We start from the raw sequence: 24385 nt of genomic DNA, 5'->3' as shown, positions 1-24385 counted from the left end.
AACCCATAGCCCCAAGCCCAGCTGAGTGACCACTTCCATCTGGATCAGCATCCCTTCATGTTCTACCCACTCCCTGGTTCATTGAAGATGCAGCAAGCCCCTGTATACCCAACACTAGGCTGGTGGTCTGGCATATAAAATAGAAGAGATAGGGTGGCTGATGCCCTTAGGAAGCATGTAGTTGGGTACAATCCCACAGCTGTAGGACAATGGATCCAAGGGGTGGGGAGGGAAGGAGGGAGTTTAGGGGGACTTCCCATAGGAGGCCATCTTGGACTGCAGCCTGAAAGATGGGGGGAAGTTTGCCAGACAGATATGGGAACGGGGTGGGTGTGGTAGAAAGAGAAATGGCATTCCAAGAGGCAGAAGAACACATGCCAAGACAGGAATGGACACTTCTTCGCCACTTAGGACTCTAACCCCGGCTCATTTGTCGGAACAGACTACCCTGAGGCTTCCCTCAGTATCCACAGGAATCTACCAAGCTGAGGCAGGAAGGCACAAGTGGTCCGTTCAATCCACAGGGCAGAGAGGCAGGAGTGCAGCCAGGGCACCCGCCCCTCCCCCCGGGGGTGCTAAGGAGAGAGGGCTGCCCCACCACTCTGAATTCTCCAACCCAACGTGAGGTAAGTCCAGCTCTTACGAACAGGAAGAAAACTTCTGCTCCTTGAAGGTCTAATTGAATACCCCCCGCCCTCCAGTATCTTCCCTGCACTCTGCAATTACCTCGGGCCTGGCCTCTGGCAAAGGTAACATCAAAAGTCCTCTTTGGCACCTGCCAGGTAACCCAATGGGCTTCCCTCATGGCTCAGTTGGCAAAGAATCCGCCTGTAATGAAGGAGACTGCTGGTTCGATTACTGGGTCAGGAAGACCCCCTGGAGAAGGCAAAGGCTGCCTACTCCAGTATTCTGGCCTGGAGAATTCCATGGACCGTATAGTCCATGGGGTCACAGAGTCGGACACGACTTTCACTTTCAGGTGACCCAGTGGACACGGAGGCCCTGCAGAGCACCAGGTTATTGACATTTGAACAAAACTGCTTTCATGTGACCTGCACAGGTGCCAGTCCATCTGCTCTTAATTCAGCCTGTAAGAGCAAGTCAGAGCTGGGACTGCTCCCATTTTACAGATTAAGAAGCTTGAGGCTAACAGGTGGACGAACTGCACAGAGGTGCACACTTGGGGAGTGAGGCGGCAGGACGCAGGGAGGGGGATGGGAGATCATCACTATCACTCCTCAAAACCAAGAGCCATGTAGCCGGGGCTGCCTGCCTCACAGTTGCACCAACCCAAAGACCATCGCTGGGATTGCAGCATGCCACTGGATGCCCCAGAGGCCGGGACTGGCAGTGCACATGGCTTCCCAGCAGTGAGCAGGGCCCAGCCCACGGGTCAAAGATGTCATCAGGGTGACATCTTCCCTCTGCCCCAGCCAGCAAATGACAGGCTTGATTTTTCCCCTCTGCTTACTAACTATCTCTTTTCCTTAAACCCCACCATCCATTCCCTTGGGCATTTCCTCAGGCCTGTGGATCTGAATAGCATCAAAAAGGAAAAAAAAAAAAAAGATTAAGAGAAAAGCCCTCACTTCTGTCAGCCACCAAAATGGATGGTCACGGTCTGCTGATAAGAACAGACCATGTGAAGGAGGACATTATAGTTGGGAAGCACCGGGCAGGCTTCCAGCTTCTCTCCTGACCATGCAAACCCCAGCAGAACGCCCCAGGACAGGTGGGGGTGGGGATCAAAAGCCAGACTGTGGACAGAGCCACCAGGGGCACACCAGGGGGTCAGAGACTTCCAGGTGCCAGGGTGGTGTGGAGCCGCCCTGTGGTCAGGGTGCGGGGCATCGATCCACTTGTGATGGAGATGAGGAAACCCGTTTTTATCTGTGACACTCTGGCCCAGCTTGTGAACACCAGGAATGGGGAGAGATGCTCTAAAAACACAATCTAAAACTCCACCTGAGCCAGCTGGCCAGATGTGAGGCCCATTTTACGATGGGAACATTTCCTCTCCTCCGCCATGCTGAGAGGCTCCGTGCTAAGCATCTCTTCTGGAAGAATTTAATTCTGAGCTTGGAGTCCAGGTAAAGAGGTTTCTTCGGGCAGGGAGGCCCCAAAATGAGCCTGTTTATCTCTGGCAGGCTCCGGGTAAGCCTCCTCTCCCCCGAAAGCCATTAGGGCACTTTGAAATAAGTGCGGCAAATTAGTCACGAGCCGCGGCCGACTAGTTTGGGCCAGCCGCCCAGTGGCTTCCGAGAGGCAGCTTTGCGTGGCCCCCACCTCAACAGCGTGGCAGAGGCAGCTGGGCTCCTGCGGGGCGAGAAAAAGCGATTCAAGCCTGGGGGTGGCAGCTTGGGGCAGCAAAGCATTACCTGGATCACGGGGGCATGAAATTAGCAGCAGTGAGCAGGCTAGAGCCAAGAATAGCTGCCGTTGCAAACTTGCTGCCTTTGGACAGTGCAGAGCCGAGCTCTGTGTCCGGGATGTTGCTGGAGAGGCAATCCCATCCCGGCATTGGGTGGGGCTCCTTGGCAGGCCAAGAATGGAGCAGAGGGCTGGTATCCCCACGAAGATTCTGGTGGTGTTCTGTCTGTGGGTTCTAAGGCCCCTGTTTGGGGCAGTGTCCTCGGAAAGCTAAGGGGTTTGTGGCCCAAGGCCTGGATGAACAGGGAAGGCTGGCTGGGCAGGGCGGGAGGGGCAGTGACTGTTTCTAAGGTCAGACAGGTGAGGGAAACAGAAGCCCAAATCCATCTAGGTGTGATGGGGTACCAGGGACCCAAAGGCACAGCAAAGCTGGGGTCAAGACAGGTGAGGTCCGGAAAGATGACCCAGCCGCTCAGAGGAAAGAAGTCCCCATGAGACCTTGCACCCTGTTCTCACATCGGCCCTGATGCTTGGCCTGAGGTGGCCTCAAGGCTGACAGTCTCCAGGCCCAGACTCCCTGGGGTTACTATGGCTCTTGCTCTTTCACAGCTTAGAAGGCCTTCCCAGACTGCAATCTTTTTTCACAGCTCCTTTGGAATTCCTGCCAGCGGATAATAAGCAAAGTTCCTGAGGTTTTCTGGAAGGAGCCTCTCCACCCTTCCTCCCCTCTGTGTAAAGCTCTCTGGGGCAAGAAGGTACCCCTCCCCCACCAGAGCCTGCGTCTGGGAGACTCCTCAGCGAAGCCTCAGCATCCTAGTCTGCATTTTCTCTCTCCTGCACTGCTGCTCCCTCCTCCTCTTCTGCCTAACATGCCCACTCAGGTCTCCTTTGGGCTAAGAAAAAAAAAACACCTCTTTGACTTCACTGTCCCCAGCTACCAGGCCCCTCCTTCCTTTCACTCCAAGCTCCCTAAAAGAGCGGCCTCTGCCCTCAGTCTGAACTGCTTATCACTCCTGGATGGTTCTACAGAAAGACTCTTTCGAAGGGTCCCTTTGTAGTCCACCCACATCCAAGGCCTGTTCTCAGCCCTCGGGCTCCTGACACACATGCCACCCCTATAATGGGCTGAAAAGTGTCCCCCCGCCAAATTCACAGCAACCCAGAACCTCAGGGTTTCCTTTGTGGGTCAGCTGGTAAAGAATCCACCTACAATGCAGGAGACCTGGGTTCAATCCCTGGGTTGGGAAGATCCCCTAGAGAAAGGAAAGGCTACCCACTCCAGTATCCTGGTCTGGAGAATTCCATGGACTGTATAGTCCATGGGGCCAGTAAGACAGAGCGATTTTCACTTTCACAGAACCTCAGAGGTGACCTGATTTAGAAACAGGGTCTTATAGAAATATAATTAGTTAGGATGAGGTTATACTGGATAAGAGTGAGCCCTAAATCCAAGGACCAGCGTCCTTCCAAGAAGGAGAGGGCACCTGGAGGGCGCCCAGGGAATGCACAGGCCGAGACCAGAGTAGTGCTGCCATAGGCCAAGGAAGTTCAAGGCTGACTGGGAGTCCTGAAACCTGGAAGAGGCAAGATTCTCCCTAGAGTCTTTGTCGGGGGGAGGAGGCAGGCAGAGGGGCAGCATGGTTCTAGCCTCTAGAACCCTGAGGATGAAACTCCTGCTGTTCCACGCCGCCTGGGTCGTGAGGCAGCCACAGGAACAGGAACCCCCAACCTGGACTCGTGGGCCACCTCCCTGCCCTCCTGACCTGCTCTCTCTGCCACTGGAGGGGCCTTGTTAGTTTCCTCCCTCCTGCGCTACAGCCCTGCCCGGGAGTTCCCCGGCCGCGACAGCCCCACACGTGCATCAGTTTCTGCCTCCAGAACACTTTCCACTGCCAGCCAGCCATGCTACCTGAGCCCAAGCTCCACCCTCCCCAACCAAAGACTCTCAAGGCAAGCCCCCCTCCAAAGGCCCAGGGTTCCTCCTCCTTTTCTGTGTCTTCCTGTCAAAGTTTGCTTGGTTTCCCTTTCACTCTCACCCCAGCTCCATCATTTGCTGGTCCCCATATCCCCAGCAGCTGACTGGGGCTCATGCTCACTCCACCAGATCCCAGCTCCACCCATGTCTCTGCTCAGCTCCTTCTTCTGCCCACACCTCCTCACCCCCAATCCAAGCCCACCTGTCCTATGTTTATCTGCCTTGCAGGGTCCAGCAGCTGTGGACTCTTCCCCATGCAGCCTGGCCTCCTGGCCCCTCCTTGGACCTCCTCACGCACTGTTGCCTCCCTTTTGACCCTTTTTAAGCTGCAGTTTGGTTATATGATGGCACATGGGGGTGAAGAAGGATAATGGGTGGTCTCATGTAGCAGGCTGAAGAGGGGTGTTTATTTCAGATAGTACTAGGGAGCTATGGATGGAGAAGACAATGGCAACCCATTCCAGTACTCTTGCCTGGAAAATCCCATGGACGGAGGAGCCTGGTAGGCTGCAGTCCATGGGGTCACAAAGAGTCGGACACGACTGAGCGACTTCACTTTCACTTTTCACTTTCATGCACTGGAGAAGGAAATGGCAACCCACTCCAGTGTTCTTGCCTGGAGAATCCCAGGGATGCGGGAGCCTGGTGGGCTGCCGTCTATGGGGTCGCACAGAGTCGGACACGACTGAAGTGACTTAGCAGCAGCAGCAGCAGGAAGCTATGGAAGGCCTCTGAACAGCAAAACCACATGGTCAGTGCTAGGTCTAGAGGGTCACCTGGCAGGAGGTGGTGGAATGAATGGAGGGACAGAAGCTGGTGGCAGGGGCTATGCATGTATCCACTCATTCATTCACTCAAGAAATGGTAAAAGGCAGTCAATCTTTCAGAGCCCACTCAGTTATGCAACAGGTAATGGCCGAGCACCTTCTATTTGCCCAGCATGTGCTGGAGGCTGGGGTACTCTAGTGAGGGAGAAAAAAAACATGAGTAAACAACCTTTTTAAAAGACAGGAAACTGTAATAAATGCAATGAAAAGAAAAAGACAGGAAACTGTAACAAATGCAATGAAAAGAAAAACCAAGGAAGGGGATAAAACAGGGCCTAATGCGGGGACTTATATTGGCGAGAGTAGTGAGATGGTAACATGTGAACAGAGACCCAAGGATAAGCTCGTGAAAGGTAAGGGGATGAATGAGGTTGGTGTGTTCAAACAACTGAAAAACCAGGGTGATTCTGGAATCCAGGGAGTGAGGGAGAGAAGAGGGGACCAAGCTGGCTGAGGCCAGAGTTTGGATGTGAGGTTCTAAACCCTTGAGAAATTGGGTACCAGCACCCACTCACCAAGCCCCCACCATGCAGAGCTATTTCAAGTGTTCTTCATGTATTTAATGCCTCAACATTGCAGACAAGGACACTAAGGCTCAGAGAGGTCAGGTACTTGTCCAAAGCCACACAGCTCAGACCCAGTCCTTTGTCCTCTTATCTGGCCTCTCTATTTTGTCTTAAAGAAACCACTTCTGCAGCCTCCATGGAGAATTGATGGCAGGGGACACCCTGGGAGCAGTGAGGCTGAGGCTGTGGAGGGAAGAACTGGAGGGATTAAGACGTTTCAGAGGTAGACTTGACAGGACTTGCTGAAAGGCTGACTGTGGGGGTAGAAGGACAGAGGAAGACAAAGGGTAACCCCTCAGTTTCAGGCTTGAGCAACTCGACTGGGCAGGGAAGGACGTCTGCTCCAGTGTATTCTGTGCAAAACTGACCCCACGGTGAGAGTCCTGAATGCGGGACCCCGGCATCTAATCCTGCGAGGGTCTTCCACCCGTGCCCTCTCCCCATGAGTCCAGCACAGACAGGCCCTCTACAAACACTTATCCATCAACTCCTCACTCTGCTCGTCTTTCTGAGCCCAGTAGTGATTCAGGGGGAATTTAGTTCAAGTTCCTGCTTTCATGGAACTGATGTTCTGGTCAAGGAGAAAGTCGGCAAACGCATAAGAAAATAAACAGACAATATGTCAGGCAGTGGTAAGTATTATAAAGAGAAATCAAGTCAGTTAGGCACCTCTATAACAGATCTCAGAACACTTGTAGGGGGAGAACCACAGGGAGCAGCCAGTCCTGGGGTTGGCAAGAGATTGGCCTCGGGTCAAATCTGTCCAGCTTCCTTTTTTTGGGAAATACTGAAAAAGTCATGCTTGTTTGTTTATGAATTATCCACAGTGGCTTTCACTCTACAAGGGCAGAGCCAAGTAGCTGCCACAGAGATCCCGTGGCCCAAAAAGCCTAAAACATTTACCATCTGACCCTTTGCAAAAAAAAGTTTGCCAGCCTCAATCTAGTTTCTTAAGGAAACAAGAGCCCTAAGTCACCCAGCAAATTCGACAGAGTCAGAAACAACCCAGCCTTCCCGAACCCCAGGTCCTTCCACCAGGCAGGGTGAGCAGGGTAAATGGCATCATCACTCCTGCCAACCTTCCACTCTGCTCCCCGCCCCCCTTCACCTTCACCTGGTCCCTGACCAGGGGCAAGCAGGCCTTGGATCTTCACCCTTTACGTGCTACCTACACACCCTCATTCCTGCCTGGAAGATCCCATGGACGGAGGAGCCTGGCAGGCTACAGTCCATGGGGTGGCAAGAGTCGGCCATGACTTAGTGACTAATCCACCACCACCAAACACCCTCAGGCTAGAACCTTAGTCAGCAGGGAAATGGCTCAGAAACAGACAGGACAAAAAGTCAGAGAAACTGGAAGCCTACAAGTCCATGCACAACGTCCACGGGCTGAGAGCTGATTCGGGGCTCGGCCCCTGATGTTGCTTGGCCAGCCTGTCCTTCCTCTTCTGCTGCTTGACCATGTGGCCAGGGCAAGGAGGAAGAGGCCTTCCCAGGAAACTCCCCACCTACCCTGTTTCTGCAGCTCCCAGAGGGCTGACGTGCATTGGTCCCCAGGGCTGACCACTGAGGGCAGGGACCAGGCCCTGTGGCATGTCTGTAACGTGGGGTGGTGTGGCAGTGCTCTAGACTCTCTGTAGAAGGAAACCCAGGAGAACCACCAGGAGGAGGGAGTCCTGAGCAGCCTAGGCTGCCATTCCTCACCCAACATGACCTCTCCTCTACAGGGAGGCTGTTTGTTTTTGAGGCCCATGTAGGCAGAATCCATAGGCTGCTACACACCTCAGATGTGTGTACACACAAGTGCACACACAGACAGGACTCCCAAGAGGACCACCCCCCAGTCCTTGACACCACCACATGCCCCTCCCGGATCACGGCCCTATAACAAAGGCGCCCACGAAGACTACGGTCTGTTTCCGCTCTCTGGACCCTCGGGATGATCAATCACATTAAGGAGACTCGAAGCCCTTGAATTTGTCAAGGAAATCGCCTCTGGATTCTAAGGACGAGAGAGGGAAGGAATAAAACCGAAGGCAGAGGGGGAGTGATCAATAGCTTGGGAGGGCCAGGGTGCAGGGTGCCGGTATAGAGAGGGGCCCTGAGCACACAGGGAGAAGACAAAAAGAGAAGTCGAGGCCATCGAAGGCATGACTGACGGCGTCTCAGGCTGGGCTTTTTCTTTCCCTCTGCAGGACACAGCAAGAGCTAAAAACAGAAGAAAAAGCCATCACAGTGTATTTATTGGGAATGGCATGCTGGCTGGGTCTGCAGTTAGAATCAGAGGGTGGACAAGGGAATTAAAAAAAAAAAAAAATGACTCACTTTGGTTCTAATTTTAAAAAATGGTTTAGAGCAGCCATCCATGTTTGCCCAGGCTGTTGGACAGTGCAGGGGGAGGGACCTGCCCTCTGCCTGGCAACCACTCGCCCATGCCCTGTGCAGGAAGCCTGGAGCCCCCTCCCATTCTGCCTGACCCCCAGACTGCCCCCACTGTCTCCTTTTCTGGGATGACAGGGCTCAGGCAAAATCCTGCCTTAATATTCTTTCAAAGGGTGAGGAAGGGTGTTTCACTCACTTGGCATCATTCTTCAGCATTCATTCAGCATTAAAAAATAGACTCCCAGATGGAATTGGGGCATCTTTTCCATTCAAAGAGATGTGAGTTGCACTAGGAGTGGACTGCAGGAGGGCCACGATCTATCTACATCCAGAAAGGCGCAAGCTTCTCAAGGAACAGCATGTGGCACAGAGGAGACCTGGATGCCCACTCCCCTGCCAGCTGGCTATGTCAGGAGCACCTGGCCCGCCCGGGAGAGGCAGCCAGCAGGGTGGAGCCTGAGAATCTGAGTGTCTGCTGAAGTGCCCCAGGAAATCTAAGGCAACCTCAGGTACCCCTGGGTTATAGTCCCTACCCTTGTCTTCACAGCCCTATGGCATCAGCTCATCATTTACCGCTTCACTTTCCTTCCCTCTGAGCAAAATGCATCCTTATGGCTGACTGTGAGGTCACAGGCAAACAGGTGAGGGCTTTTCAAATAACGGGTTGCAACCCACTAATGGATATGAAATCCACTTAATAGATCAGGACCAAAATTTTACTTCATTTTCTCTTTGGCTGCCTTCTCTCCTGTTCCTGAGGATGAATCATCTGTGGGCTTGCCTGGGACCCCTCCACTGCTCTGAGCCCAGGCCTTGTCTGCTTGCGGACCTCACCCAGCTCTGCTTCCTCATGTTCCTCAGCACACATGGTCCCCTCTCCACTGGCCCACTCACAGACGCATACAAACTGCCTGCCATTTCCCCTGTATGAAAAACAAAACGAACCCAGAGAGATCCATACCCTCCTGACCACACGTCCCCCTGTAACTCCCGCTCCAAACCTCCAGGAGACAGGTGCAGAGTAGAACACCCAGAGGTGCTTCCCAGGTGTGCAGTCTCCCGGTCCAGCTTCTGCGCCTCCCCCACGACACTGCTCCCCCAGGCCATCATGGGCTCGTACCAAAGGTTAAATCCCAAAGCAAACTCTCCATCTTCAGCCTGGGTGGCTCATAAGCCATTTATAAAATCAGCCCTATGATCACTTGCTCCTCTTTGAAAACTACAATCAGAGATCTTCTTTTAAAAGTGTAGATGCTGCTTCATGAAATGCTGTTTCCATTACAGACACGTAGGTTCTGCCAGGTGAAATGTGCACCGGGGTCAAAAGCAGTCTGAAAACATCTGGAAACGAGGCCGGAGGTGGAGGGGCCCTCCCCTCCCCCCACCCCTGCCACCGGGGTAAAGTGACAGGGGATTCATTCCCTGAGGACTGAAGCCAAGACAGGGCAGGACAATCAAGGGAGGAGGCTGGGCCCGACCCAGACCACATACTTCTTATTCTTGAAGTCAGGGTACCTTCCTGACCACACAGGCACAGAAAGGCTCCTTGGAGGTCTAAAGGGGAGTGATATCTACTGATGCTAAGCTACCCACAACCTTTTCGATAGAGTCCATCTTGGCTAAGAGCTGAGGGCACACACATGTGATGATCCTGAGATATACCAAATATGGACTGAAAGTGAAAGTGAAGTCGCTCAGTTGTGTCTGATTTTTTGCGACTCTTTGCATGGACAGTAGCCTGCACCAGGCTCCTCCATCCATGGGATTTTCTAGGCAAGAGTACTGGAGTGAGTTGCCATTTCCTTCTCCAGGGAATCTTCCGAACCTAGGGATTGAACCCAGGTCTCCCGCATTGTAGACAGACGCTTTGCTGTCTGAGCCACCAGAGAAGCCCAAATATGGACTGTGAACCAGGCAAACCAAAATGACTGGCCAAAGGAAACCCAGAAGAAATGCCCCATAAAATTCAAACTGCCACCAGGGTGCGACTCTGGGACTCTCTCTCTCTCTCTCTGAGTCTGCCCATGTGTCTATCCACATGTACTGTGTACTCTTTCTTCCTCTAATAAACACTTCACTTCCTTCACTACTTTCCAACTTTGTGGAAATTCTTTTCTGCAAAGCGGAAGGGCCCGGGCCCTTGTCACTGACCACTGGTCTAGTGGCTAGGATCTGGTGTTCTCACTGCCATGACCCAGCCTCAATCTCTACCTGGGAACCCAAGCCCTGCTTCAAGCCACTGTAGGCCAAGGCGACCCGAGATCAGAAAGGCAGCTTTGGGGCACAGGAACTAAGGGCATGGACAATAGGTTCAGATGGCCTGGCTTGAGTAACAGTTGTCACTGACTTTGTGCTTGGGAACAAATTACTTGTATTTTTCGAGCCTTGGTTTCCTTCTCTGTAAAATGGGCATAATAATACCCTGAGGGCTATAAGGACCAAGAGAGATAAAGAAAAGAAAACCTCTGGCACACAGTAGGTTGTTTAATAAATCTCATGGAATTAATAAACAAACCAGGGCTCTTAGTGCAGTGGCTGGCACAGGGCCAGAGTTTGGTAAAGGTGGTGAATATTATAAGGATTCGGCCCAGCCCGCACACTGCAGATGCCTCACAGGAGATGCTCAGTAAATACCAGACTTCCCTCCCAGCAATAATATCCTGAGCACTTTGTACATACTGCAGGTGGGTCTGCGTGCAAAAGACCCAGAAGCCATGGAGCCCGCCCCCAGGCCACATGGTAAGGGAGGGCACTACTAAACTGGAGCTGAATAAAGTCCTGTCACCCCCTGGGCTCCTCCCAACTCCCCCGCAGTCCCATGGGACAGACAGACCCAGCTTCCTCCCAGGTACTGAGCACTTACAGAATAAACGACCCGCGGCTCTGAAACTCCAGGAGCAGGTCACAGCCCACTGGTGGGCCCTCACAGAGGCAGCAGCGCAGGAGAGGGGAGACCAGGACCACCTCCACTTCCCTGTCCCCCATTCTCATGGCTCCCCTGCTCTTGCCCATGTCACCCCAGGTGCTAGGACATCCACCTTGGGGCCCAGTCAGCTCTACTGCTCCTCTTCCAGGAGGCTGGCAAGTGAGCAGTAAGAGAAGGGTGGCAATGAGCCCCCCAGCTCACACTAAGCGTGTGATCAGAGGAAAGGCTGAAGTCTCTTTCCCAGGCTGTCAGGCCCTGGGGGAACAGCAGAGGCACACTGAGGAATTAACGAAGCCCAAAGTGTTTAGGTCAAAGGAATACCAGAGCCCGCGTTCAGTGAGACTGAGCAGGACCCTGGAGGGCTTCTGGGCACGGGAGACTTTCTGTCCCTTTTTCTTGTAGGGAACAGACTCCAGCCTCCAAAGGGCAGATTCCTCCAAAGGGCTCATCTGGGAAGGTATAGAGATAAGGGAAAGCAGCTAAGAAAAAATAGCGCAGCCTTGGGGCTGGGTTCTGGTTCCACCTCATGGGATACACAACATCTCTGAGATCTTTACAGAATCAAAACCCCCAACAAACGGAATTAGCATTCTTCACTGCAGAGAAGACAGAAGACCGGAGGCAGATTAAAGGCCTGCAGGCCCCACACACACACTCCTCTTATCAGCAACCCCACCCTTGAACTATTGCTATAACTCCTCACCAAATCCTCCCATGTAGGGATGCATAGTTTTTTGGGGCAGGAGCCTGCTGTGTCTCCCTTTGCCTGGCAAAGCAATAAAGCTATTCTCTACTTCACCCAACACTCTGTCTCCAAGATTTGATTCAGCACTGGTGCATAGAAGCTGAGCTTTCAGCTCCACCATTTCTGTTTGGAAGGGTCCCAGTGAGGACCCCTCTCTCTCTGAAGAAGCCCAGGCCAAGGAAAGCCATTCCTTGAACTTCCAGCAGGGAGCCTACTTTCATCCTCCCCTCCACTGCCAGCTTTGACAACCTGCACTGTAGGAAGTCCTTCCAGAGGGCTCACTTACATCTCTCATGAGGTCCCTAAGCCTGTTTGATGGATGCTCTGGTAGAGGCTGCTCCTTACCCCCACCTGGTAACCCTTCTCTTAGATCATGTGGCTGCACATTTAGCCTCACCCAGAGAGCTTTACCGGAGAAAGCAATGGCATGCCACTCCAGTACTCCTGCCTGGAAAATCCCATGGACGGAGGAGCCTGGAAGGCTGCAGTCCATGGGGTCACTGAGGGTTGGACATGACTGAGCGACTTCACTTTCACTTTTCACTTTCATGCATTGGAGAAGGAAATGGCAACCCACTCCAGTGTTCTTGCCTGGAGAATCCCAGGGACAGGGGAGCCTGGTGGGCTGCTGTCTATGGGGTCACACAGAGTCAGACACGACTGAAGTGACTTAGCAGCAGCAGCAGATAGCTTTTCAATACTTGTGTCCAGGCCCCTCCTTCAATGTTGCCAGAATCGGGTGGGTGGGGCAGGCGGGCAGGCTTCGCAGCTCACTGGGTGATTCTAGTGTGTAGCCAGAACCGAGGACTCTAGGGGAGATGGAGAGTCCAGAGAATGTTGCTTACCAGCACAGGTTCTTGCTAAACTCCAGACTGGTCCACAGCCCACTTCTGTCACTTGGGAGTCAGTGACCTTGGGTCACTAGCTCCAAATCTGTGAGCCTCAGCTTCTCCATCTGAAAACTGGGCACAGCACCTAATTCACCAGGTCATCCTACAGACGAAATATTAGTAAGATGGTGGGTCCATTGGTGGTGGGCACAGGCTGCGTGGTGGGGACTCTGTAAAACCAACAACTCATAACCAAGGCATCTGATGATCTGTCCTTCTCTAAACTAGTTCATCCTGGTTGCTTTGAACCCTCCTCCTTGGACTGGGATGTCTGCTCTTAGTTGTAAGAATAGCTCCCCAGTCATGCTATCCTGCTCCTTTGGGTGGGGCTGAAGGGTGAGATAAGGACAAAGCTACCATAAATGAGAAGATGCTCAAGATCCCCACCTGCTAAATCAGATCAACCTGGGTCCCTTCCCTAGGCAGGAACCCCACTTCATGTCTCTGCCCACCACCTGAAACATCAGAACTCCTTTGGTGGTGACCACTGTGACCCCCAGACCTTCTGCTCCCTTGCAAAGCCCTCTTTTGGATTGGGGTCATGAGGCTTTCCTCCCCTGTCATATAATAAGTAATGCAACAAATATTTATCACGTGCAACTCTTTGCTGGGAACACAGGGACATATAGTAAGAGGCCTGTATTCACAGCGAATGGTCTGTGAAAAGGGTGCTGTCACCATGGATGACAACAGTTCCCACCTCACAGGGGGCAGTGGGGTTAAACGAGTGAATGCAAAGTGCTGAGAGCATGGCTCCCCAGAACAAGCGGTCAAGACCAAGGGCTGTGGGGTGAGGGCCTGATGGGGAAGTGCACTGGGCGCTGGGAATGCGGATGAGGAGCCCATAGCTCAGACGGCTGGCAGCAGGGGAGGTTCCCAAGAGTCAGAGATGCACCTGCCTCCTGCCCCACTCCTTAGGACTGGGCCACTGGGGCCCCCTCTGGTCAGCAGATAGATGGGACAGCTGTAGATTGCCAGGCCTGGGTTCTGGCCCTGCTGACACCAACTCAGACTGTGGGTCCCACCCATGACCTGGCCATGTCCACAGCCCCCTCATAAAGGAGCCCTGGGTGTGTGGGGGGTGGGGGGGGGCCATGGAAGCCTCATGACAGAGAATGACCAGGAGAAAACGTCACCACTGTCCTCTCTGGGTCAGAAAGGGGGTGTGTGGCTGACAGACGGTCCCTGGCCAAGCAGCAGTCCTACAGGCTTGCAGGAAAGGCCGAGGGGAGGGCAAGGAGGCCCCATAGGATCAGGGATGGTTTAAAAACCCCAGAGCCAAGGGAGGACTGGGGCCGGGGTGGAGGAAGTGGGGGGTTGGGGAGGGATCAGCTGACACCTTGGAAGCTGGGTCCAGAATCCAGGAGTAGAGCTAAGGCCCCTGGGCTTCCTGGGTAGAAAGGAGACCAGACCAAGGTCAGGCTCTCCCTAGGAAGAAAGACAGGGTTTGGCCAAATCCAGGTGTGGGTTGGCCCCTGTCTCCACAGCAGTCCCCTTTGCACCACCCTCTGAACACGACAAATGTTGCAGTCATCTATCCTCCTAAGTTCTCCATAAAACTGTTTATAGCCCTTTGAGCTGTCTGATTAGGGGCAGGCTATTGAACCTCTTTGAGCCTTTAGCCTTTTTGTCTGGAAAAAAAGAAAAAAACAGGGTTAACAAGAGACACTGTGTATAACACCCTTGCCAGCATGGTGGGCCTACAGTCGGGCTCAGAATATGGCAGTCGTCGTGGTTCCCCCCGCATCAGATTCTCCTGCCAATTCTTCCTTGTTTATGCTCTAATTTTTTTTGGCTCTGGGCCCACAGTCTTGTGGTGAGTTTATTCAAAGTTCTTATTCCAGAGAATGGAGACAAGGGGGCAGGTGAGCAGAAAGCTTTCTAAACCATCCCAAGGCTGCTCCAGGCAGAAGGAAATGAGCCTGAGAAGGGAGGTGACCTTGAAAGTACATAATTTGGGCGGTAGGGGTGGGGGGTGGGGTGGGGTAGGGAAGCAGTCTGTGCAAAATTCCTATAGCGTCAAACTCCCCACCCAAAGGTATCCATCCCTGGGAAATACAAAGGAAAGTACAGAGAAAACACAACAGCCAGACCCACAGCTAATTGAGTTGCAGGTGGCGGCTGGAGACAGACCCGTCCGACTCTTCCGGCTTCCTCCTCCAGAGTAGCCCTCAGGTGACAGCACAGACCAACCACCTCTCACAGGGAAATCAGGAAGAGAGGGGAAAAGAACTGGGGAGGTGGGTGGCAGAAATGAGGAATTAGGCAAAGAAAAATGGTCCACAAAATGCAGAAACACCCCAGCATGCTTGCTTCCCAAACCCGGCCCATGAATCGAAGGGTGACAGGTCTCTCATCTCTGATGCCAAGAGCCAGGAGCTCCGGGCAACCGCAGGTACTACATCTGCACCTGCCAGCACTTGGAAAGAGGCAATAAAGCATAGTAGCAGGGCCTGGAATGCTAAGTGCCTGCAGCTGGGAAAGGACTGCCTCGCAGCCAGAGCGGCTCACGGCTCACGGCACACAGCCACCGGGCAAGGGCAGGCTCCCAGAGACGGGACTGCACGTCCTCCCCACCCGGGGCAGCAGGCAGAGGGGCAGCAGGCAGAGGGGGAGGCAGGACAGGTGCACACAGAACCAGCCCTGGGGGCTGCCCGAGGCCAGGTGCTGGCCCAGGCAGACGGGGATCTCCTGGATGAAGCCCAAGAGGGCTGGCTGATTTACCGAGGCTGGCAGAAAGCTGGGACGCTTGAGTCACTGGTAAATAAAAGTGGATCATAAAGCACCCTGGCTAAGCCAGCCGTCTGGAAATACACCAGGGCCACATGCAGCTCAGAGTGTGGGCCCCATCGCTCGAATGATAGTAATAATAATGTTTATACGGCACTCACAGCAGTGGTACCAGACTCTGTTCTAAGTGCTGTGTGTGCATGTTAATTTACTTAATCCTCATAACAACCCTAAGAAGCTGGTGGGGGTATAATTCTCCTGTTACATACTGCAAGATGAGCACTGAGAGGCCAGGGAGCTAAGAACAGAGGTAGGGTTTGAACCCACACAGTCTGTTTCTAGAGGCCCTGCCCTAGCTCCACGGTGCCTGCCAGTCACCAGGGTGGCATGTTAGCAACTCCTGACTCAGCCAGCCCGGGGGCTTGAGACTGCATCACTAACACGCTCCCAGTGAAGCCTGGTTCCGAGGCCACACCTAGAGTAGGACGCTCTAAATTACTACATTACATTCCTGTGACAGCCCTTCAGCGGCGAAATGAGTTTATACTGGCTGTTCTGGTCCCTAGAGGCATCTATGAATTCCTCAGTTAACAGAGAGAGGCACTCGCAGGGTGTCAGAATCTAGGGGTTGGGGCTGGAGGAGGAGACGTGAAGTCTTAAAATTCCCATGTCTACTTCATCTAGGCCTGATTCAATCAGAATGTCAGGGGAGGAGCCCAGGTTGGAATTTTTGAAAAAGCTCTCTGGGTGACCATGTAACTGGAAGAGCCCTTCCAGTCAGACATGAGGGAAGCCTCAGTTAACGTTAGATTCATCGAAAGTTCCAAGGGGCCAGGTCAGGGATCTCAAAGGTATTTTCAGAAGAGGGTTGGTGAGCCAACTCCCAGGCCAGTTGAGGGGTATGGCTGGGTCAGCTAGGGTATCCTGTTCCTGTTCCCTGTGGCAGCCCTAGGGGCAACAGGTGGCAGCTGGCAACCCCCAGTCTGGCTTGCCTTCAGAGACACCCTGCTTCCCCATCCACGAGCTTTCAAGAGAGAATAGACACTGCTCTGGATCAGTTGTGGAAACCGAGGCTCTTTCAACTATACTTCAGTAAAATAAAATTTAAAAAGAATTCTCAAATGCTCTGGCTATTTCCCAAGTAAGGTTACTGACAATTTTTGTACTAAACCAAAGTATAATAAAACATTAATTTATGAGGAAAAAAAAAAACCTATCCTTGACAGCTCCTGTTAGTAATTTGCCATCCACTGACCTCTCAGCTCGCTCCCTCGCCATAAATCCCCTTGTCCTTGCAGGAGGTGAGCCCAGTCTCTCTCCCTTACTGCAACAGTCTTGAGTAAAGGCTTCCTTACCGCTTTAACAAGTGGCAGAATTATTTTTTCTTTAACACTCTCCCTGCTTGAGGGAAAAGTCACCCCACAAAGTGAGCAGCCCTGGGTGGCAAGGGGAGACCTGATGCCACTGCCAACCAGACAGAGACTCCTCACCTTGACATTCAAGTCCCGGGCAATGACTTCAAGGCCGAGGCAATAAAATCAAGCCTTATTTGTCTCTTACGTGTGCGGGTGCCCCACATTCAGGAAAACTAGATGGTTCACTGTTCCTCATAGACATCTGAACTTTCCTCCCATCCTACCATAGCTCAGACTTTGCCTTCCACCTGGAATGTCTGTCTCCTCCCCATTCTTCTAAGTTGCAGAGATCTCTCCCTTTATGACAAGACTACTTATCCCCATTCTTCGATTCCCCTGTCTTCCACAACTATACAAACTCATCTGAGCTGGGTACATGGTTCTCTGGGATAAAGACTATGCTTAAAGACTATATTTCCTAGCCTCCTTCGAGGTGCATGTGGTCATATGACTGCATTACAGCCAATACAATATGAGCAGAAACCATGTGCTTAATTTCCAGAGTGCTTATGTTCTTATGCCTCTCCTCCTCTTCCTATGTGATGTAATGGCAAGAACTCCTAGTTCTTGGACTATGAAGTGATCTTGAACATGGAAGCTACAGATGGTGGAGCAGCTAGGTTCCTGACAACATGGAATATCATGCCAGCACTGGGCTGGCCCCTCCAGACTTGCACATGAGAGAAAAATGACCTTCCTTCCATCTTGTAGTAGCCACTGCTCTTTTGGAATTTTCTGCAACTCATAGCTGAACTTGATGCTATTAGAGTCACCCTTTCAAACCCATGGAGGCATAGACTCAGGATTTTGGGGTTAATTACTATACCACACTACACAGACCCATCATTTGCATCTCCTCCCCAAGTTAAATACTAAGCAATGTGAAGGCTGGGACTGTGTCTTATCCAATTCCATATTATCCTGCCATGTGAAACAAAAGGCCTCATACGTAACACAGAGCATGTCTTAGGGCTGAAATGAATTCCATCTACGTACAACACTCCACACAGCCTCCCAACTTGCATCCATACTCGCAACATGCGACAAGCCTTCCTGGAAGGGTGGACCCAAGTGAACTCACCCTTTGTCCCTTCCAGGAAGCTTGTTCCCCACTGACCCCCAACCCCCTGGGAGAAGCTCGCCTTACCAGGATGTCCGAGTCCTTAGGCTCCTCCCCAGCGGCTGGGCTGGAGCAGTTGCTGAGTTTGAATATCCAGTACTCCTGGGCCGTGACAAAGAAGTTCCATGGCAGCAGGCCGCCAATGCCCAAGCTGAAGAAGATGATGTAGGTACCATTGAAGCGGTCCTCAGGCCTCTGCAAGCTGGGTGGCGGGCGGTCCAGCAGCTTCTCAAGCAGTGCTTCTTGGTCAGCTCGGAGGGAGCTGCTTGCAGTTCTGTAGGTGGAATTGGAGGTATGACGAAAGTCGTCTTCTGAGATGATGGCCACTGTTGGAGTGGAGAGACAGGGCAGGTGATCAGAAGCTGAGGCCAGGTACAGCTGGAGACTCACCCATCTTACAGAGCTGATTCTGCCCCTACCTGGGGATCTGTGGAGTCACCAAAGTGTGATTAGAGAGCTTCAGGTTTAATTATTAGGGGCAAAGACGTCAGAATTGTAAGTGACCTCAGGATGCCCCCAAACTATACAGAGGCCACATGGTGGCAGGTTGGTTGAGAGTAAGGCAATGCAGCATAGTGGAGCCTGTAGCAGTCAGTCCAGAGGGGCAAACCTGGTCTCAAGGCATTCAAATTTCTAAGCAGCCATAACAAAAAGAATTAGGCCCCTGGGTGAGCCAAGAATGCTCTCTAAATTCCTTTCAACTTTATGGGAGAAAATTAAGGATGAGGTAAGTGTGTAGAATATGGTACTATCTGTACATAAGCAGCACAGATCGGGTAGGCGGGGAGGGGAAGATGTAAGTATACCCTCTGGAAGGATACACAAGAAATTTCAAACAGTGGTTGCCTCTGAGGAGTGAGGCTGGGGACTTCACTGCATGTTCTTTTGTGCCTCTTGAATTTTGAACTTTGTGAGTGTATTATCTGTTCAAAACTAAAAATTATAAATAAAAATAAAGGCATTCAAATAACATTTAAAAAATAAACCTCATAGTGTCTAGAGCTGCCCCCAGAAGCTGGTTTGAAATAGGCCACTCCCTCATGTCATTGTGGGAAAACTGAGGTCTGAAGAACAGGTCACAGACCAGGCAAAGGGCCAAGCCTGGGTTTGCAGCTCCTGCCTGGGCCCCCCCCTCTGTTCATTACATCCCACCACAAGAGAGCAACTCCCCATCTGCAGCAGCAGCTAAAACAAACTAAAGATTCTGGGTTGCCAGTAACGATTGTGTACACGGCCTCGGGCAAGTCACCAAGTTCTGAGCCTCACTTTCCCCATCTGCAAACCCGGGGAAGCCTTTTTACAATGGTTATTGTAAATTGCAACTGGCTGGCAATGCTGATAAATGTCAGCATCTTCCCTGCCATCCTGGGCTTGTCAGCTGGCTGGCTGGCTGTGGAGTTTGGCTGTAAGGTAGCATGCCTACTTCTATGCTCTATACAGCACCTAGGCTGTGGCAGCAGCTTGATAAATGGGAAATATTTCCATAAAACTGAGGATGGGACGCTCTGTAGTCCCTTCTGCAATAAATAAATCAGTGCATCTAGGCTCGCATAGGAGGCTGAGCCTTAACTCAGCATTAAGCCAGACCAGGAGAAATGCGAACACTGTTACAGAGGTACAGTATAGGGCCTTATCTGCTATTTCAGGAGAGCCTCACAATATTCTCAGAATTAGGCAGGACAGGAATTACCGCTTCCTTTTTATCAGATGCAAAGAACGAGGATGTAAAGTTGCTTGATTTGTCCCGCATTCAAACACTGAGAATTCCCAATAGTTAAATCCAGCACTGGGGCATGTCCAGGTCTGCACCTGGCACTTGAGGCTGACAACAGCCCAATGTGGTAGGTGCTACTCTAAGACCCATTTCACAGGTGAAGAGTGAGGCTCAGAGAGGCTGAGTAATTTGCCCAAAGTCATGCAGCTAACAAACGGGAAAAGTGAGGTTACTCAGCCAGTCAGTCTGAGGGCCATGTGGATTCCTTGGCCTCCCTGGGAGGAAGGTGGTTGGCAATGTGCATCCTTGTCTACTGGCTCCAAGTACAGACCTTCTGGAAGAATTCCTGGTCAGTGAGCTGTGAACAGAGGCGAAGGCAGCACTGCAGGGCACCTTTATCAATATCTGCTGAATGAATGGATTCTGAACAGCCAGGATATGTACCCCTACTGGGGCAGCATGTACCCTGCAGCAGGCAGGCAGGAGGCAGCCAGAAGCCCAGAGCATCTGTGTCAGCAAGTCTATTTTAAACTCCCTTGGTTGAGCAGAGCCTTTTCCCAGCTTGGATTCACAGGGAGCTCAGCACTAACAAACTAACCAGTGTGGCCATGCACGCACATGTGTGCACACACACATAGAGTTTCTATATTAGTGTTTAAAAATGTAAAAATTATGACCCATGTAGGACAACAGACAATGGGCAAGTGGTTCTTTCCAGATGCTCCAACTCCAGGGGTAGCTGCCGGGGCTAAAGTTCAGTCACTCAGGCCACACTCGGCTGGAGTCCATTCTCAGCTCCAGGGGCCTATTTGTTCAGGACCGTTCGGCCTTGACCAAGCTTCTGAAAGAGCCAGGAATTTTCTCTCACTCAGGTCACAGGCTGGGGCACTGGAGTGAGCAAAGTCTTATTACTCTTTATGAAAGCTAGCTGCTGGCTTTGGATTAAAAAAGAAGAAAGGCAAGGAAGAGTCCTGCCATCCCCGGGGAGGGGCTGGCGATGCCCTGGGGTGTGTTCCTCAGTCACCTGTAGGAATCGGCAAGGCTCAGCCCTGCTCCTGTCCTGGTTGACTTGGGGCAAGGGGTAGACCTGCTCAACGCAGCAGAAACTCGTGGGGCCTGGGGCCACTGCAACCATCCTCCAGGTCTGGGCGCTGGTTCCCAGGAAGTTTTTGACTGACCCTTAAGTCAATCTTGCCTCTGTGCCTCGATTTCCTCACCTGTGAAATGGGGGCAAGGGGCTGGGGAGGCTACCCTATGGGAAAGCACTGTGGGAAGCACAGGGCGGGGACACCCCCAGACTCAGGCGCCCCAATTTGGGCTCTCAGCCACCTTCTGGATACTTTGGGCTAACTTGTCCATACCCAGGCCCCCCACATCCATAAGGTGATGTCTGATCTCAGGAAATTCATGAGGGGGCGGGAAGAGAATCTGGAGAACGCAGACCCAGGAGGAGGGAACGTGAGAGGAAAGTGAGAGGAGAGAGCAAGGGAGGAAGAGAATGGACGCCGGGGAGGGGGGGTCACAGCGAGAGGCGTCGCGCCGAGCCGGAGGCCGGGTCCGGGTTTTGAGGCTCCAGTGGAGCGCCCCCAGGAGGGCCGCGGGGTTGGGGAGGGGGTAGGCCGCCCCCAGCGGGAGCCCGGGGAGCGACCAGGAGCCTGAAGAGCTGGGCGGGGGCCAGGCCCGCGCCCGACCGCCGGCCCGCACTTACTGTCGCCGTCGCTCGCCGCCACCGCCGCTGCCTCCCCGGCTGCCGCGGCCACTGCGACTCCGGGCTCGGCCGGCCCTGAGGCCGGGCTCCGCCTCCAGGCCCCGCCCCCTGCCCCACCCCCTCCGGCGCTTCCGGGTTTGCAAACGGGTCTCCTTTCGCGGGCGGCAGGCTGTGGACACGCGCCCATTTCACAGGTGGAGGGAGTGAGGCGCCAGCCGCCAGGTGCACCGCCCAGGCTAGCGCGCGAGTGCGCAGTGAGTCGGCTCTCGTTGCTGCCGCCGCTGCTTCCCCACCGTGGAGCCCGAGCACCCCGTCAGCTCCCAGAGCCCTGCGCCCCAGGACCCGGAAGAGCTCTCCACCCGCTCCCCACAGGCAGCTGCGGAGTCTCACCTGCACCTCCCTGATCCCCTACTGTTCCCCGCACCCGCGGGGACCCTCCCGGGAGGCAGCACCTTCCAGAAGCTCACTAGTCGAGGCAGAGGAGTAGCTAGTCCTCAGGACCACTCCGACCCCATCAGGCCCTCCCACCGGCCGCCAGAACTTCCTGTCTAAATGACCGCCCCAGGCAGTCACCGTCTCTCTGCTTAGACCTGACGTCCGCGCTCATTATTGTCACATGCCCGGAGGGGCCGGAGTTGCCCTGTGCCCCTCTCACGGACCTGAGAAAGCTGGGCTTGTGGGAAGCCCCGACGGAAGTGTGATGTAACGCTGCTGCTGCTGCTGCTAAGTCACTTCAGTCGTGTTCGACTCTTGGCGACCCCATGGACTGCAGCCTACCAGGCTCCTCTGTCCGTGGAATTTTCCAGGCAAGAGTACTGGAGTGGGGTACCATTGCCTAGGTCTGTCTGATTCTAAAACTGTTGAGTCCCCTGACCCCACAGCGGTGGGTCAGCGCTGGGTGCTCTCAGGGCCACGGGGAGGTGGCAGCCTTGTTTCATGGTGAGACCATGTTTCATTAAGCAGACCTACCATGTGCCAGGCTCTGCAGTGGGGCCTGTGATGTGTTAGGATCAGAAATATATTTGATCTGGTCCCTGGTTCCTGATAGGGCTTCCCTGGTGGCTCAGATGGTAAAGCATCTGCCTGCAGTGCGGGAGACCCAGGTTCGATCCCTGGGTTGGGAAGATCCCCTGGAGAAGGAAATGGCAACCCATTCCAGTACTGTTGCCTGGAAAATTCCATGGACTGAGAGGCTCCTCAGAGCCTGGTAGGCTACAGTCCATGGGGTCGCAAAGAGTCAGACACGACTGAGCGACTTCACTTACTGGTTCACTTACTGTTCCTGAGGTGGTGATGGACAGGGAGGCCTGGCGTGCTGCGATTCACGGGGTCGCAGAGTCTGACACGACTGAGCGACTGATCTGATCTGATCTGATAGACTGTTTCTAAAACCCATAGAATTTCCTGAGTGATGGGTGTGATAGGAAGGTTTTTTGTTATTCAAGCCTATTTAAGCCACACCTGAATTTATGCTAATGAGGTGGGTTTGGTGGGCCCCAGATAGCTTCTGGTTGAGGGCTGGTGGAACCCACCCAGGGGATTAGAAGGTTATAACTTTCAGCTCCATGCCCTGCCTCCAGGGAGGGCGGAGGAGCTGGTGATGACCTAACCACCCATGACCAATGAGTTAATTAACCATGCCTACATAATGAACCTCCATAAAACCCCTAAATGATGGGGTTCAGAGAGCATCTGGGTTGACAAACATATCCACCTTCAGGGAGGGCGGCACACCCCAACTCCATGGGGGCAGAAACTTGGGACCTGGTACCTTGGTCATTTTGTACCCTTTATATAAAATAAACCAGTGATAGTAAGTTTTCCCTGAATTCTGTAGGCCGTCCTAGCAAATTATTCAAACTGGAGGGAGTGTGTGGGAACCCCTGATTTTGTCACCAAGTTGGACAAAAGTCTGGGCACCCTGTACTCTATACCTATGACCGGAGTCTGAAGTTGAAGTAGGGGCAGCCTTGTGGGACCCTTCAGTGTGTAGGACCTGTGGCTCCAGAGAGTGTCAGAATTGAATTGTTGGGTCCCCAGCTGGTGTCCAGAGAGTTGGAGAATTTGTTGGAGTATACATGTGAAAAAGAAACCCACTGCATCTGTTGTCAGAAGTGTTGAGAGAGTAAAAACAGTGCGAAGACCCAAAGGTGGAAAGGGCTGGGGTCTTGTTTTAGAGGAGCTTGCACTCTCCCCGGGGGACAGGCCAGAAGGGGCAGAGGACATAAGAAGCCCTGCAATCTACAGCCGACTTGAGAGCAGACCGATTTCAGGACCAAGGAGGGGATGGGAACAAGTGGGCAGGTCATGGTGATTGGTCTGGCTGGATGTTGTGGACTGGCTGTGGAGGCCCCTTTTGATAGGTGGTGCTAGAGGTAAAGAACCCGCCTGCCAATGCAGGAGACTCGGGTTCGATCCCTGGGTCGGGAAGATCCCCTGGAGGAGGGCGTGGCAACTCATTCCAGTATTCTTGCCTAGAGAATTGCATGGACAGAGGAGCCTGGTGGACTACAGTCCATAGGGTCGAAAAGAGTCGGACATGACTGACGTGACTGAGCAGGCATGCACGGGAATGGAAGCAACACTTTCCTGCCTGAGGGCCATCTACTCTGTGTCCGGGGTGGAGATGAATTGAGGCTTTTCAACTGGGCGGAGTTGATGCCTGTTTGCAGGCAGTCAGAGAATGTCAGGGAAATATTTGTAAATGGTACAGTGCTGCACAGCTACCGGGCATCACCATTGTTCTGAAATGCACATGAAGAAGAAAGAGAAGCGAGGAGAGAAAGGAGGAAGAGAGGGAGAATACGAAAGAGAAGGAGGAGAGCAAGGGAAGAGAAGGGAGAGAGAGAGGAAGAAAGAGGAAAGAACAAATGAAAATTCAAAACATCCCAAGCACTCTTCACTGGGTTGATATTTTGTAATTCTCCGAGTAAAGCATCCTGCCACACCTTGGCTTGGAAATACTCTGAAAGTTCTGACAATTGAACAGAAGCTATCTCAGTATTACAAAGGGACTT

General features: G+C 52.9%; 1 protein-coding gene across 1 annotated transcript in view; it reads right to left on the bottom strand.

Annotated features, from left to right (window-relative positions):
* SLC29A3 (solute carrier family 29 member 3) overlaps nucleotides 1–21654 on the bottom strand; it is a 45510-nt gene extending 23856 nt beyond the window's left edge. Inside the window, exons 1-2 of the mRNA XM_070781992.1 lie at nucleotides 21369–21654; nucleotides 17974–18272 (exon numbers count right to left, since the gene is read on the bottom strand). Of these exons, the coding sequence (XP_070638093.1) occupies nucleotides 17974–18272; nucleotides 21369–21555 (486 nt within the window). The 5' untranslated portion in view covers nucleotides 21556–21654. The remainder of the gene's footprint in view (nucleotides 1–17973; nucleotides 18273–21368) is intronic.
* Between the last annotated feature and the right edge of the window lie 2731 nt (nucleotides 21655–24385).

The sequence above is a fragment of the Bos indicus genome, chromosome 28 (genome assembly GCF_029378745.1).
Source record: "Bos indicus isolate NIAB-ARS_2022 breed Sahiwal x Tharparkar chromosome 28, NIAB-ARS_B.indTharparkar_mat_pri_1.0, whole genome shotgun sequence".
In the NCBI taxonomy this organism is placed as follows: Eukaryota; Metazoa; Chordata; class Mammalia; order Artiodactyla; family Bovidae; genus Bos; species Bos indicus.
Note: the sequence above shows the minus strand (reverse complement) of the source record. Positions and strands in the feature narration are given on the sequence as shown.